The following is a 15,792-nucleotide window of genomic DNA, read 5'->3' on the forward strand; positions in this document are numbered from 1 at the left end:
GATTTTATGTTTTATAAAAAAAATAATAATAATAAAAAATAAACCTCATCAGACTGGTCATTTCCACTAAGTGTCAAACATGAACAAGAACTGATCTCCTGTCACATTCATACACTCACACACCCACCATCCTTTCCCATCATCTGACCACTCTTACACTGAAGTGGTGTCAGCAGTGTGACATTTTTCCCTGGAGAGTGAGGTAGGTAGGTTTGCTCAGACAGTTGGGATTATTAAATATGTATTGCAGCACAGTGATAGGACACCACAGGCCATTAGGTATTATAAATATATAATTCAGCTCAGCTACATATTTCAGCGTCCTGGATAAATGGCACACTAGCATACAAGCCTCCTTATTAGCATCCCAATGCTAAAATGCATCTCAATTAGACTGAGTGTCAGGTCTCATTTGGTGAGGCAGGGATCGAGATGGAAAGGGCCAGTGTATAAATGACAGAATAAATGAAAGCGTTGTGCCAAAATATGGAGGAAAAGAAAGCAGCAGAGGAAAAAGGTATCACTGACCAACAGTTTGCAGATTTGCTGATATATTGATTGTGAGCTGGGCTTAAACTTTAATCATTTCTGGACTGTTTAATAGCAACGCGAGTGAAGTTACTGGTCTCACTAACTCTTTTTTTCATTTTTATACTCTCCTAATCCCATTTTTTTCTCCTCTTGACACTACCATTCAATGGTGCGCTTAACTCTTTTTTTCCAACAAGCCATATCTCCTCCCTATTCCTCTGTCATCCATCTTTACCATTCTTTAGCTATCCTTCTCTGCCTGACCATCCTTTAGCAATAATCATGTCACCCTCTATCCTTTCTTTCTAGTCAGCTTATTAAATGCTCCTTTTTCTGCCCTGCTCCTTGAAAAATCTCTTCCTCAACCTTTCCTTTTAACTAGCCTCTCCACTGCCTCTGCCTAGGTCCATTTCAACGTCGTCCAGCTAAACAGACATTTGCAGTTTAGAAAACATGGCAGTAATTAGAGAACTTTGCATGGCACAATCGACAGTATTTTGTCCCTCAAAAAGTTAGCTCTTTTTCTCTGTATCACACTTTCTGTTTTCCTCCCCATCATGCCCCTACACTGCCTTTGCTTTCACTTTGATCGCTTGTGTGACTCTGAGCATGTTGACAGCAAGCCAGAGGGCCAAACCTGTCACATCATCCCCTGTGGAATCAATCATCTAACCCAGGATCAATACCAAAGAACCATATCCTCAACTGAATACCGACTCAGCTGACAGCAACGGACTATTCAAAAACAACATTCAAAGCAGTCCACACAACCACTTAGCATACACCACTGCACAAACACAGATTCGCAAACACACTCACACTCAGACACAGTCTCAGCTACTCTGAAACCAATGCATACAAATATATTTGCAGGTTGTGTATGAGAATGCTTCAGAGATGCTTCACAGGGAGCAATGTTCGTGATTCAAATACGTCTTTCCCAGCATGTCATCTAGCTTTTCTCAGTGTCACTAAGACTGATATCAGTTTCAAACTCACTCACTCACTGTCTGCCTCCAATTAATCAGTTTTTACTGCAGAGGTCTGATTATGGACCCATTTATTGAGTCTATATTATACAGCAGCACAACATAGGATCACTCTATCCATCATCGAGCAGACCTCTGTAGGGGAATTTACCACTTATCAGCCCACTACAAGCGAATTAGACAGACATAATAGGGCTGAGCAGAGGCAGGGGGTTGAATGAGGCTAGTGCACAGTATGCGATCATCGATGTGTGGTACACTTTAAAGGAACAATACTGATAAAATGATGTGTCCCCGGTAGCCATTTAAAATCTGGTGAAAATCATTTACGAATAGAGAAGGAATTGGGTAAAAAGTGACACATTAATGACAGAGTTCTGGAAGGGCTTCCAGTTTTATCAGCTACAAACGTACAATATCACTTTTCCTTTAGCAGACAGCTGACATCGCCCGTGACATTAATATGTCTAGGACTCATCTTTCTCTCTATTCAGCACCAACACCTAGTGAGCTGTGAACAGTCAACTCATTTCAGTTTGCAATATAGCTTTTGGACATGGGATGTTCATTGGAATGTCAAAACCAAAATCCCCTCACATCGCACACCAGGCTCAAGATATTTTAATCTCTGTGAGACTGACTTGAAGTGACCTTTACCATCAGTGTATAAATACAAAAATCGGTGCCACTTGTGCTGATTGTAATAAGATGGTATCTGACTCGTGTCCATTGCGCTGATTGCAATGTTAGTGTAGGTGAGCATAGCAGGACTAAAATCATATGTTATAATATCAGCATCAAACAGTCCCACAGGAAATGGAACATTACCCTTTCTGTATTACTGTGATCAAACCTTTAGTGCAAAGAGCACCCTCACTGGCCATAAAGTACAGTAGAAGCAGTCTGGTACAGTTGCTGAGCTAGAATTACTTACTGTAGCATAGACCTTTTAACTTGATCACTACTGTTAAGTAAGAAGCAACGAATGTTTTATAGGATTTTGAAGGATTTCACTCAGAATGTATATGTGTATTTGTGATTCGCTCTTTACACAGCATGAAGTCTGCTGTTTGTTAGTAACTCAGTGCTGAAAACTGTTAATGGAAAAAATGATGCACCTTGTCTCTGGAAGAGCTGGCTGCTGACAATTTCAGTCATAGAGGCCACCTTCTGTTTCTGGAGTTTCTCAGGAGGAATGCAGGAGTAAAAGTCATGCAGCAACTGACTGCGGAGAGAAAATGACACAGAGGAAAATGAATAATCATAAAAGATTATCACATGGGGAACAGCAACTGGACACACAAAATATTCAGAAATTATATTTTTACACATTTTATACATCTCACCAAGCATTACTAATTCACACAATGTAACTGCTTCAAAGATCAAAAGCAAAACCATCCCTGGTTTAGACACATCACCTTTAACATATAAAATATGCAACCACTAGAAGCAGCAGTTGTATCACAGGGAAGAGCAGTGTATGCCGCATGGAAAACAAATGAGCTAAAGTCTGCACACATCTTAATGAAGACATGGGTTTGACTTATCCTCTGCCCCAAATTCAATTTTGGAATAATTAAATGGGCTGGTTGCAAGCCCTGACGCCACTTAGAAAGATTGAACGCTCAGAACATGGCAAACCCTCGGTCTCAATTTTTTGTCTGTATCTCACTTTGTCTCTGTCTCCTTGAATTATGCCACACAGGCTGCTGCAGCACTTTCAATAATGGCATAAAAGAAGAAAATGCAAACCTTCTGCTCCCAAACTAAACATAACACAAAGGTCTGTGTGACTTTTGATGTCCCCCAAGCTGGCACAGGAGCAGGCTCGAGTACAGAGGATCAGTGAAGTCCACTAATCATCTGGGCTGAGTCTAATTAAAATCCAAAATGTCACTACATACTCTGTGGAGATGCTGCAGATACCCTGAGTAACAAAACACATCCTTAGCAGACAATGTCTTCACTAGTACCACTGCACAGATCACACTACAGGTGCGTTTACAAGGTGTAGAAATGTAACTATACAGGACACGATACAAAGCTTTGATGTCCACCTCGAGCAGCGTAATTGTAATTCACATGGCCTGTTTGTGGAAACTCTGCTCGAGGCGATCCTGATCAGGAATGCAAAGGGGACTTTACTTTCAAGTTCAGATGGCTGCGATATGTTTGTGGATATGTGTGTAAAGAATTGCACAAGACAGAATATAAAGGGTGAGTGAAGGGGTTTGGGATTGGGAGATAAAAAAAGGAAATGAATGACAAAAGACAGAATATGATAATATATGCCCTGACTTTTAACTCTGCCTCAACACTCATCTTCGTGTGTGAAGCAGGTGTTTAAGGTAGCACCTCTGTGACACTGTGTTGACATCGAGCCACTAGAGGGACTGAACTGGCAGATGCAGACAGTCCACGAGCTCAGACACGGACACACAAAACCCCACAGATCACAGAAAGGTGAAAAGACAATATATGAGGATGGGAAGGTTTAAAAACTGAATGTGGCAAGACAAGAAAACATACTAACTGGTGAAGTATGCACACTGATTGTATGTTTCAGTTGGGTCAAGGAAAGGTTATGCCAGTCTTTCTAAGTCATTTTGTTCTTCAGGACTCTGAGAATAAAAGAGAAGGGGTTCAAATGGCTTTTGTTTGATGGTTCTGCTAAAATTGTCATTTCACTCAGGGGCACATAGAGGAGAAGCAGAGTGTGTTGGAGTGTTTGTCCTTGTGTCCACGTCAGTTTGATGGGATTTTTATCACCTGATAAAGGAGGTAAGGTTTAACCACGATGGAATATGGGAGGAAATAGAAGAATAAGGGTCACTGAATAAAGCCAAGTGGGAAACGTGAGGTGAAAAAACTCATATATTCTCTCTGTAGGTGTGAACGAACAAGACCAAAGATAAAGTGCTAGTGTGTGCATATCTCTCTGTTTGTGAGTTTAAGGATAAGCTTACCTGAGAAGCTTGGCATCAAATACTTTCTCCACATCTTGCAGGACTGTTGGCAGGTACTTCAGAGCAGCAACCTAACAACACACACATGCACACACACAACACGCAACAAGTAAATAGTGTTAAATTACTGTCTTGAAACCCTGTGCAAGGTGACTTTGCCATCAAACAGGCATTCTCCACATGTGTTTAAAGGGGGTGTTTCATTTTTCACTGGGCTCTTGTCTTTCTACCTAACTTTTTCTGATGTTTTCTGTTTGTATGTCTGTGTACGTGTAGGCACAGAGAATAAGAGGAAAACACTAAGCAGCAGAATACTGATGCAGTCAAAAACAGACTTTGAGAAGTGGGAGCAAGAGGCGAAGGTGAGACATAGTGAGACAGGACGTCTAGCAAAACAGAAGGAGCGGAAAAAGGGTTCGGATAAAGATGAAAAGTATATAAAAACAATGTAATGAGGTGCACTAGGTTGTGAAGCGTGGATGCAGGGTGAGTGTATGTGATTACCCTGAGCAACAGTGTGGTGGTGTAGTCTGTTCTCATCAGATTGTTGATTGACTCAAAAAGCCTCCTCAGCGACTCCTCAAACTCTTCCTGCTCCTTCCCCTCGTACAGCCTAGAAGCGCAGAAAAACGTGAAAAGAGAAGACGGGAGACCGTGTCAGTAATTACAGAGGAATATGAATAGTGAACAGGTTATAAAAGAAAAAACACGGATTAAAACAGCAGAAAATAAACAAGTGTACTAAATAATCAATGAGAGTGAGAATGGTCAAAAAGGGCAAAAAAGACGCAATAAGTCTCATTTATAATTGATACATATGCATACTGATACATATATCAGTTTGTACTATAAATGATTAATTCGATAAACAGAGACTGGTGGATAATTATTTCAAGGTTTTATTCACAATATTTTATGTTATTCTATTTTCTTTCTCTTTGCAAACCAATAGATCCCCTTGCATAAGCAGCTGAGACACGCACTTCTAGAAGTAATATGATCACAAGATGTCAGGCCATGTGTAGCTCATTCATAGGTCATTCATAAGGATGCGTGCCATAGTCAGACACTTCAAAGAGGAATGTTGTCCTCTACTAAATAATGCCTGCTGTACTTGAATGATTTTTCTGTAAATGGACTGGAGTACTTTTCTACTCTGAATGAGCACTCAAAGCCTCATTCACCCAGTCACACACACATACATATCTAAACCTAATCACCTTATCCAACATTCACACACACTCTTCACACACACTCTTCAGTAAATGCATAAGGGAAAGTCAGGGGTCAGTATGATGCCCAGAAGCAAAATGGAAGAACTGGGAATCAGACCTTCAACCTTCTAAACAGTAGACAACCCGCTTTACCTCCTGAGCCAAAGCCAAACTAAAAAATCAGCCCAAATTAATTTAGTGGGTAAAAAAGTCCACATCTCCTCAAATCCTAAATCTACTGTTATTGCAGCTCCACAACAACCTTAGTTCTTAAGTAGCCAATTTTATACCGCTGATAAGTTTTAGTGGCTTTCCTAAAAACAACCAGTGTTTCTCTTCACAGTTTAAACTGATTCCAGGCTTGTAATGAAAGGTTTGTTAAGTTATCTTCATCTTTTCTGTGCTGCCATTCTTTATATGAAATCAAAGTCACTTAGCACAGAGTGACACTGCATCTGAATTTTTTTGATTTTCTGGATATGGGGTATAAACTAAACTGGCTACAGTTCCTCGTATCTTCTTTCTGTAACAGGAGTGCACTTTAAACCCTAAGTCAATCATTTATTTAGCATACGAAGCTGTAAAACCCACGAAAAACTGCCTAGGTAATTACACAGCAAAGCAATATCTTTGATTTAATGTCCTATATTCAATTGTAGTAATGGAGAAAAAACAATGCAGCATTACACTAACAAAATGAAGCCAGTTTTTGCAACTGAACACTGATAAGCACTGACTGTTGTAACTACAGCATCCTGTCACAAGAAAAGGCTGGCTGATTGTGTTGCTTCTAACATCCCCTCAGGTCTACGGGCTAGCGCATTAGCAAACTTTATTGCCATCCATCTCTCCACCCATTTCCTTCCTCCTTCTCCTCACTGTGTTTGAGCGATTCAATTGCACTGTGCAGTTTTTAATTACAATGGAAGTTATGAGTGCTGGGGGGAAGGATTAGCATGTGGCACACAGCAAATTTAGCATGTGGAGGGATGGATTAGGCAGTAACACACAGAGGTATTATCACTGGGCTCTTTGCAGAGTACAGTTATGATTACACACGCATTGTCCTGCTAATCCACCAGCCCTGTCTGTGCGTGAGTGTTTCTGTGTGTGTGGGGGTGTGTATGTGTGTGTCTGTGCACACCTGCGTGGGTGTTATCTACAGTTGATGTGTTAGTGCTGCTATGCTAAGACTGGATTGTGCACTCATACCACAAATACGCACTTCTCCTGCATTTTACACAATAGATGATCACTTTACTCTTAACCTAAATTTTATTTGCTCACGAAGCGTACACTAACACAAAATTATGTAAATTTAAGAAAGGAGTGAGCGGCAGAGAAGAAGTCTGATTAAAAGAGGGGCTGAAGAGCAACTCAGCTGCAGATATTGTAGTTGTAAAAATAATGTCTTCAAGACACCAGTAAACATGACATATGAATTTCTAGTCATAAATATCTCCCTGTTCTGATTCGTAATTTTAATCGGCTTCCCTGGAGTCGAAGTGCTCATTGCTGCAATATTTTGACTGAAATGAGAATAACCAAAACCTCTAAGATGCATCACCAATGAGCGTAACTGTAAAAAATCCTCTGATTATTGTTTGGTCTGTAACGCTTGAAATGTTTCAATCTGATCGATGGAACAGAGTCCCAAGGTACGCATCAATGTGACCCTGAATTTTAGTTGGGAACTATTTTTCCTGTAATTAGTCTTTTACTGTCAAAGTACTATCCTTTTCTGCCTGCTTTTATATTAAATAATAAGATGTGTTAACAATAAGATAACAAAATTCAAAAGCTCAGACACAGACTTGTTTCACAGCAACCATTTTCCGGTGAACTGGTAAGTAAACACAGGTGTTACTAATGACATTAAAGTTCTATTTAATTTAGATGCAGAGGATTAATGTGATTAGTAACACCTGTGTTTACCTTCTTTGTAATATAAAAATGGCTGCTGTGAAACAAATCTATTGTCATAACTAGAAAACACTGAGCTGATAATAAAATGATCATCTAATAATTTTTTTATCACATTAATAAGAATAAGTCTTCATATTAGAAAACATTCTTTTTCATGTGATATAATTACATGCAGTTTACTTGAGGTGAACATATTAAAGAGGACTGTGAGAGCGATTAACTAGACACCAGAGAAATTACAAGCTTGAAGCTTGGAGGACAAAAAGAAGCAAAATTTAGAATTGCTTGCCTTACATATTTCTGAAGTACACATTACACATTCATAATAGATTTTGAACACGAAGCTGGTTTGACAACCTAATAAATCTTCAATGCCACCTATTTAACTATTAATGACTGCTAGTCTTCATGGTGACGGTGATGAAGCCTTACAGATACATCTACAGCACGGTGGCTCCCCTGAATATGTGATTTTCTCTCTGCGTGACAAGGCCTTAGAGTAGAGGAGAAATCTGATGTGAAAACTTTAGATGCAGAGGAAGCTGAAACTGTCAGCAGCAGGTAGTTGGTAGACAAAGAGACAGAAAAGGAGAGAGAGAAGCCGAGAAGAAGAGTGAGATTTATCGCTTTAGAAACACCCAGGGGATGCTGGTGACTGAAGCTCAGTCAGTCTAGGACCAGTGATGAGATAATGTCATGCACACACAAAAGCATCTACTTAGAAGAATGCTTAAATGTCTGCTTAAAATGTCTGTGTGAACACACATGCACATACATAAACACAAAGAAAAGCACAAAAAGACAAACCTGCAGAAAAATCTGAACTCACTGACAGAGAAATCTGCCATTTTCTAATTCTATCATTCTGAGACACTGGATCTTGCCATTTTTTATAATAGCATTTTGTAACACCTTGCTAAATAGGCATATGTATCTCCATTTTTATTTGTAGACTGTATATTAAAATGGGCATAGTTTCAGGTTCTAAAAATACTCGTGACCGCCAGTGCTGACCCTCAGCTTCCTAGTACACACACAAATGGTATCCAAAATCCTATGTCGCCTCGTTTTCAAGTTATCACGTTCACAAGATTTTCAGAAAACCTGACCTCTGACCTTGACTTTGAGGTCAATGTCATTGTTGTGACATTGTTGTGACTCTCAGTGACCTCTGACCTTGAAGTCATGGTCACTAAGATTCAAACTTATTCATTTACAAGCTCCACTTAATCTTAAGGTCTCATTGTTGCCTCATTCTCAAGCTCTCACATTCACAAACTTAGATTTCCATCTTCTAAAAACATGGGAATCCAGATCAGAATGGGCAAGGTATACCAATATAATTTCATGAGAATGCTGGAACAAACAAAATCTGACCTTAAAAGTTTGATGGACCTGCCCTTGTCCCCAACTGGCAGAGTAAACTCAGTATAATCAATTTATTATCCGAATTTATATATCTCTTCCCATTTCCAGTTTCTCATCAAATAAACAAATAATCAAAAGCCCCTGATGCCCTTTAGAAGATTAAAAAGACAGACTGTCACTGATCAGGTGGCACACACACACACACACACACACACACACACACACACACACACACACACACACACACACACACACCCTCAAAACTAATTTCTATAAACATTCATACAGAATTCTACAGGGTTGTGTCCTATGTACCTACATCCAGTGGCATCAACACAAAGTCACTCAAGTTACCCCCACAGGCAGGGAACATCATGTTTCTGGATCATCTGTCTGATCTCTCAGCAACAACTTTTTCACTAGTTATAAATGGTGTTTACACTCGTCATATGGTGCAGCCCTGGGCTCAGCACAGTGGGTGTCTCTCTTGCTGGAACTTTTCTGGCCATGTTGGCTGCCCATTCAGCAGTCCTGCCCTGACATTAGCTAGATCATTTGGTTGCTGCACTTCATCATCAATGCTTATTAGCACCTTTAGTGCTGTAATCAGCAGGCCTTTCTCACAGAGCTGTCAAAAACAATTACTTTGGCAATGCAGAGTCACTGGGTTCTGTGTGTGTTCAAGAATCTCTATTTGCATTGTCGAGGATCCAAAAACAAAACAGAAAAAAAAGTACTCACTGCGAGTAGAGCATGCGTGAACGAACAATAAACTTGAAGATATACTCGAGGGCTTTGAGGGTTCGGAGTATGGGCTCACACTGTTCTCCTCGACTGGACACATCTAGATACCTCTTCAACACCGACATCAGCTTTCTGGGGAAGAAAGATACGGGGGAGGAATCAGGAAGGAGGTGCAGGATGGAATCAAAATCATTCAGACAAAATTGTCATTCCTTTTCTGATGTTGCACAGGTTGGAAAGTTAATCACCAACTCCATTTTTCACTTCCATAGAGCAGAAAGACGGAGTGCAATAGAGTGAGAGCAAAAGAACCAGAGAGAAAAACTGTCAGAGAGGTGGCTGTGGAAAAATAGCAAAATAGTATTTCACACCTGAACAGATGTACCTTTCACACAGCTCACAGACATTTTTATTTGCCCTCAGATGCATGGTGAAGAAATCATTCTCCAACACATGCACACCCTGCAGGCGTCTTTAGACACACACATAAATATTCTGCTGTGCCAACGCAGTTGGAGAGAGGTTTGGGTAGCACAAAGTTCAGTCTAAGTTTACAACCTACCAGAATCTTCCTCTTTAACCTTCCTGTGTCGCAATATTATACAACACTAGAACATTTGTACAGTAGCTATATAGCCTTTTGGTTTTGTGATAGCTCAATTTCCATGAAGTGGCAACAGCGGATCGCTCGCTAAGAACGACCACTTTAAAACTACACAATCCTCTTAAACAATAAAAGTCCTTTTAAAACTTGACTCCAATCTGGCCTCACTGCCATTAGAGTGGACTTGAAAATACTTCCAATGTAATTACTAGTCAGTGATCCCTAGTTTTGTTTTGGTGCAGTAGCTTAAAGGCAAGTACAGGAGGATTTATTCCATCTGAGAGCAGTTTAAAATATGGTGAGAGCAAGTTAGACAGTTTTACATAATAGCCTCTGGGCTGACAGGCGATAAGCTGCAGCGACCCTCTTAGAGGGTGAATGCCAACATACTAACGGGAGAGGGATGGAGTTATGATAGAGCACATATGAAACAATGAAATTAGAGGTGAGGGAAATAACCATCTTGTCCACCAAGGTGAACCCAGTGTACAGGCACCAGGGAAATACAAGTATAGCCATCCCTGTCTACTGCCTCAGAAATCCAGAGTGGAAATCAGCCTTCCATCCCTTATCAAGGGGAAACTGATTTCAGACCCTCAGCTAGGGGACCCTGTTTCTCGACCTCACAGACTAATATGGGCTCCTTCCCCTCCATACAGGTGACGTTCCATGTCCCTTTAGCCAGATTTGTCAAGCATTGGACGATCAGAGGGATCGCCAGGGCCTCTGCCCAGAAACACTAAGGACGTTTTCTTTGTCTGAAGTGGAAATGCTGATAATTAGTCTATTTTCATCTATTATGAGTGTACAGTTTTTGAGTTTGCGTACTGCAAAATAAACTCAATAAATACACCATGTATAAGACCACTTCATTATAACGTGATATTTTGCCGGCCATGCGGGACATGCTGGAATGTAATATTCTCATCAGTCCTACGTGTCGCTGCCTCATTTACAGCATCTTTTCAATAAGAGTGGCATTTCCTATTTTATTCTTAAATGCATGACATTTTACAGTGATTATGTGGAATATAAACTCATTTACCTCAGATTAATGTGATTACATAAGGGGTTTTCATCACCATATTTATTTCTATTGTCATTATACAAGTAAACAAAAACCCACACCATCGGCCTCTGGCTGCATCTTGTCACTCAGCACCGTTCAGACAAAAGCTCACATTTCCTGGAAAAGCCTGTCTCTATTTACTGAGCTCTTGTTGTCATGTGTCACTGTGAGCTGTTGAGACCAGGAATCTGACTAACCAAGAGTGAAGTTATTAATCACTGCACCATGCGGTTTAGATTCAATTCACCAAATCATTCAGCAACTTCCTTTGCTGCTCCAGTAAATGGGATGTGTTGTTAAAAAGTGTATCTTACTCTTTCTGGAGTGACATGACAGTAAGAGGAAATAATGGAAAGATAATGGAAATAACCTACTTGTAAGCCAGCGTAGCACTGAAATGTTGCTTGATGTAGGCCTCCAGCACTGTGTTGAAGTGCTGGAATTTTCTGTCAGCGATGAGCCCGATGATGTGTATCTGCCAGACATAGTAAGAGAAGAGAGACTATGAGAGTTTGTTAAACGCTTACAAAGCAGTAAAACATTTAAAAGGCAGATGAGAATTTTTGTATGATCATCTGACAGTCGTGTTTATTTGGGAAAAGATGGACGGTTAGATACAAAGATGTCAAGACCCGCTGAACGCAGAGATAGCCTGTCAAGATATCTGCTACATGTGTTGACAACGCAAGCATGCAAAGTCAGACTCACAAAAACCACACACTCACCAAGGCATCAAACACAAGAATGTCATAGTCATCAGTCTGAGAGTGTTCCATCATAATGTTGAACAAGGCATCCAGAGTGTCCTGCAGAAACTACATACACATGTACAGAAAAAAAAGGGAGAAGCAGTCAAAGTACACACACACTAGTCTACACGCTTATTGAATGGCACACTTGTATTCACACCACTGACCTTGACCACCTCCTCTCCATCAATGATTTTTAGCTTCTCCAAGTTTTCTTTGAGGAGCTCAGGTCGAGTCCTCCACTTGAGCAGACCCAAAAGCCCCACTACACAGACGAGAAAACAAAGGATTTTTGATGTTCAGGTGGAAGTTGAGGTTACTCAACTATAATGTAAATGCCATTTCAATTAACAGCATAATTAAAAAAGAGAGAGATTCTCCTTGGTATTGCGCAGAATTCAGTATTAATTTCATGTGAAATATAGTAAGCTGATTTTTTCTGCGCTGCATTAAAATTAGAGTTGAAACAATAAATGATTTAATTAGTTACACTAATTAACTGACAGCACTGAAGTTCAGCAATTTGCTGTTTTCCCTGTTTTAAACCACTGTAAATGTAATCAACCGGGTTTTAAATATACAATAATAAATATAAAGTGTATGCTTCCTGGGCAATATACATTTAATTCTAGAGTCTCAAGTTCATTTCCATCTGCCAATAAAGTGGAGATTTGTCAAGTAATGATTGTTATATGGACAGTGCCCATCCCTCTGGGACTTTCAAATCCACAGTCTGTGTCATTAATTCTGCTTCAGTTTGACACGGGGCAGATTTCCATGTCTCTGTAGTGCTGCCCACGTAAGGCTCACTGCTTTCCCTGACCGGTAATTTCTGACTCACCGGGCCAAGCCGCACATCTGGTGGGTGGCCCTGAACAACATTGTGTGCATGCATGCTTAAAAGCCTTTGTGTGTGTAAGTGTGTGCATGTGTGTGTCTGTGTGCACGTGGTACAGGTGATTAATACAGCAGGATAATGTTCATTATAGTGATGGACTGACTTCCTCAGTAACAGCTGTTGAACTCCACCTGTCTCTGATGCACCTTACTGTCTGGGGTGAACGTGCTTTTTGCATTAGATGTAGATGTGCATTTCACTCTGTGTGTGTGTGTGTGTGTGTGTGTGTGTGTGTGTGTGTGTGTGTGTGTGTGTGTGTGTGTGTGTGTGTGTGTGTGTGTGTGTGTGTGTGTCTGGCCTGTGGGGCTGCCTGAGTGTGTAGGACAAAATGATGACATTCCCTGCTAATAAAATCCATGTATATACACAGCCTGCCCTCCATCCCTTGCTTATTATTCCATGACCACAAAACATATAGTCTAATTAAGATTCTGTTGACTCACCATTAATTGGTTAGAGGTTGTCTTTCCTCTAATTTGACCTCACCTCAACCTTTAACTCTAAACCTAAAAATAACACAGTCTTAGCACGTCAGTAAAATGTTGATTGCATTTCACCACAAGTTTGTTGTTTTCAAGGGAAACATTTGAATCCAGCTCAATACATGAGGCCACATCCGACCAGTATTTCTTACAGACTTGTAAGGAGTGGATTTGTCCTCTACTAATTTCACAGCCAACCGATGATTCATTGTCTTTGCCTGGCCTTATTAGTCTGTTGAAAGAAGTTGTTAATTAATGTTTTTTTTTCTTTTTTTGGATGTGTCAGGCTTGATTTCAAGCACCCTCCTCCACATAAAGGTCTGCTTTTGACCTTTTGTCATCTATTGTGTTTTCATGGCCGTTTCTGTGTAAAAATCGTTTGCCCTGCCAAGCCTCTAGCGTGCTAACGTCGCCACAATATCAGGCTTGCACGTACCGTTTTGGGTGAGTTTAGTGGAGCAGACCAGGGTGGAGATGGTGAAGCTGTCTCTAGAGCTTACAGACAGGCCTCCTCCTCCCCCAGACACGCTGCTTGAGCTGCGGCTCAGTGTGGACATCTTGTGGGGGTCACTGTGATGGTTGCGGGTTGAGGGCAAAGACAAGTAGGAGTTCACGTCTTCCATGCGCTTGCTGTCACCCTAAAAGCACAAAGTCATTTTTAACAAAATGCTGTGGATACCATTAGTGCGACAAAGCTGTCATAGATGTATAGAAATTGTCTCAGCTTACAAGACGTCTTGATGTAAATGAAAAACTGATCGATTTGATACATTTGTAAGATTTGTAAAGCGTAATTCTATGTTTTGCCTAAGCCTTATTTACTTCTGCCTTAATTTTTGTGAACTCATAGTTTTGGATACAGCTGTGTCAGACAAGTTAGAAAGATAGAAGCTTTGACAAAAACAGAACACCGTTAATTTGTCACATCAACATCAACGGTTCTTCTAGGTTGATTGCTTCAGGGTGGCAGGTAGTGGGTAGTGGTAGCAGTGGGACAGCTCTGGCACGGCAGAGGTGAGGGCATCAGTGAATGTCATATTTTCAACTCAGCACCCTCAACTCTGTCCTCATTAATGCCACATCAGTAAATAATGAGTGAGTGGCTGGAAAAATTGGAGAGTAAGAGAGTGAAGCCATGAGCGGCGCAGAGATCGAGAGGAATGCAGGGATAACGAGAGATAATCGAGAAAGAGGGCACAGAGGGACCATCCATTTGGTCTTTGAGTGAATTAATCTTCATTGGTTTTGGCATTTAATCAATATGGGGATTCAATCTTAGCTTGGGCTCATTTGGCAGGTAATCTATTTGGCTTCACTCAACCTGTCTGGGTGGCCATAACCTCTTATCTATACTCGCTACATGTTTAGGTCAGTTTTGATGATTGTTGCATTTAAACATACATTGTTAGACGTTTTCCCCGGTGCAATCATCTTTCAAACTTATTTGTAGATTATCTACCATACAGTATTTTCGACAAGTGGCTGTGCACATTTTCACCACCTTTGTTTGACCTTCATATTGTAAACATAAATTCATCATGAAAGGATCATTCTTTGTTTGTTATTATGTGTTCTTAGGTCTATATGCGCTATTCTCTAAACTGGAAAACGAGGATGATGGTATTTCCTTTTGAGAGGATACTGAGTCCATTCATTAGTTCGTCTTTCTTTATCCAAAAGTTCTGCCGCTGGTTCTGACCTTGAAGACCACAAGTTCATGCAGTCCATCCTGCAGAACAGTCCCATCATCCTTCATTAGACGCACAAAAGCCATAGCGAAGTTCTTCTCACTCTTATCCTTGGCTGCAAATTAAGGAGAACGATAAGTAAACAAAACTAGAAATGGCCAGGGGAAAAACACATCAGGGAAATAGAGAAAGAGAGGAAGGAGTTCACACGGCACGCGAATTCACACGCAGAAGAAAGAAAAAGTGCTCATTTGTTTAATCAAGTATGTGTAATGATGCCTTGGCTCATTTTCCAAATAGGTTAGACTCATTCTGTCCTTTCAGTGTCACATTATACTCAGGGGATCAGAGAGGAGGAGTTAAGAGTGATGATCTAATGAAGAATGCAGACAAGTAGAGAGAGACAGAGGGTGATACTTACACTCCTGGGAAGAGCGATGTCTGAACATAAAGCGTAAATGAATTCTGTGCATTTCTTCCAGGGGGACTGCCACCTGGAGGATATCTCACGTTATTGTAGAATATAATAAAACTGATATCCTAAAGACATACTGACAGTAT

The 15,792-nt window shown here is 40.5% G+C and overlaps 1 protein-coding gene across 3 annotated transcripts in view; it reads right to left on the reverse strand.

Annotated features, from left to right (window-relative positions):
* Positions 1-15,792, reverse strand: part of dock2 (dedicator of cytokinesis 2) — a 97,382-nt gene that overhangs the window by 68,868 nt on the left and 12,722 nt on the right. For all 3 annotated transcript variants that reach the window (XM_086314775.1, XM_086314792.1, XM_086314781.1), the window contains exons 15-24: positions 15,653-15,725; positions 15,243-15,346; positions 13,980-14,181; positions 12,331-12,428; positions 12,140-12,229; positions 11,789-11,889; positions 9,739-9,873; positions 4,994-5,102; positions 4,490-4,560; positions 2,639-2,745 (exon numbers count right to left, since the gene is read on the reverse strand). In XM_086314775.1, the coding sequence (XP_086170901.1) occupies positions 2,639-2,745; positions 4,490-4,560; positions 4,994-5,102; positions 9,739-9,873; positions 11,789-11,889; positions 12,140-12,229; positions 12,331-12,428; positions 13,980-14,181; positions 15,243-15,346; positions 15,653-15,725 (1,090 nt within the window). The remainder of the gene's footprint in view (positions 1-2,638; positions 2,746-4,489; positions 4,561-4,993; positions 5,103-9,738; positions 9,874-11,788; positions 11,890-12,139; positions 12,230-12,330; positions 12,429-13,979; positions 14,182-15,242; positions 15,347-15,652; positions 15,726-15,792) is intronic.

The sequence above is a fragment of the Aulonocara sp. 'chitande type north' Nkhata Bay genome, linkage group LG2 (genome assembly GCF_057382095.1).
Source record: "Aulonocara sp. 'chitande type north' Nkhata Bay isolate Kocher_YH1m ecotype deep benthic linkage group LG2, A_spYH_male_GT1.1, whole genome shotgun sequence".
Classification (NCBI taxonomy): domain Eukaryota; kingdom Metazoa; phylum Chordata; class Actinopteri; order Cichliformes; family Cichlidae; genus Aulonocara; species Aulonocara sp. 'chitande type north' Nkhata Bay.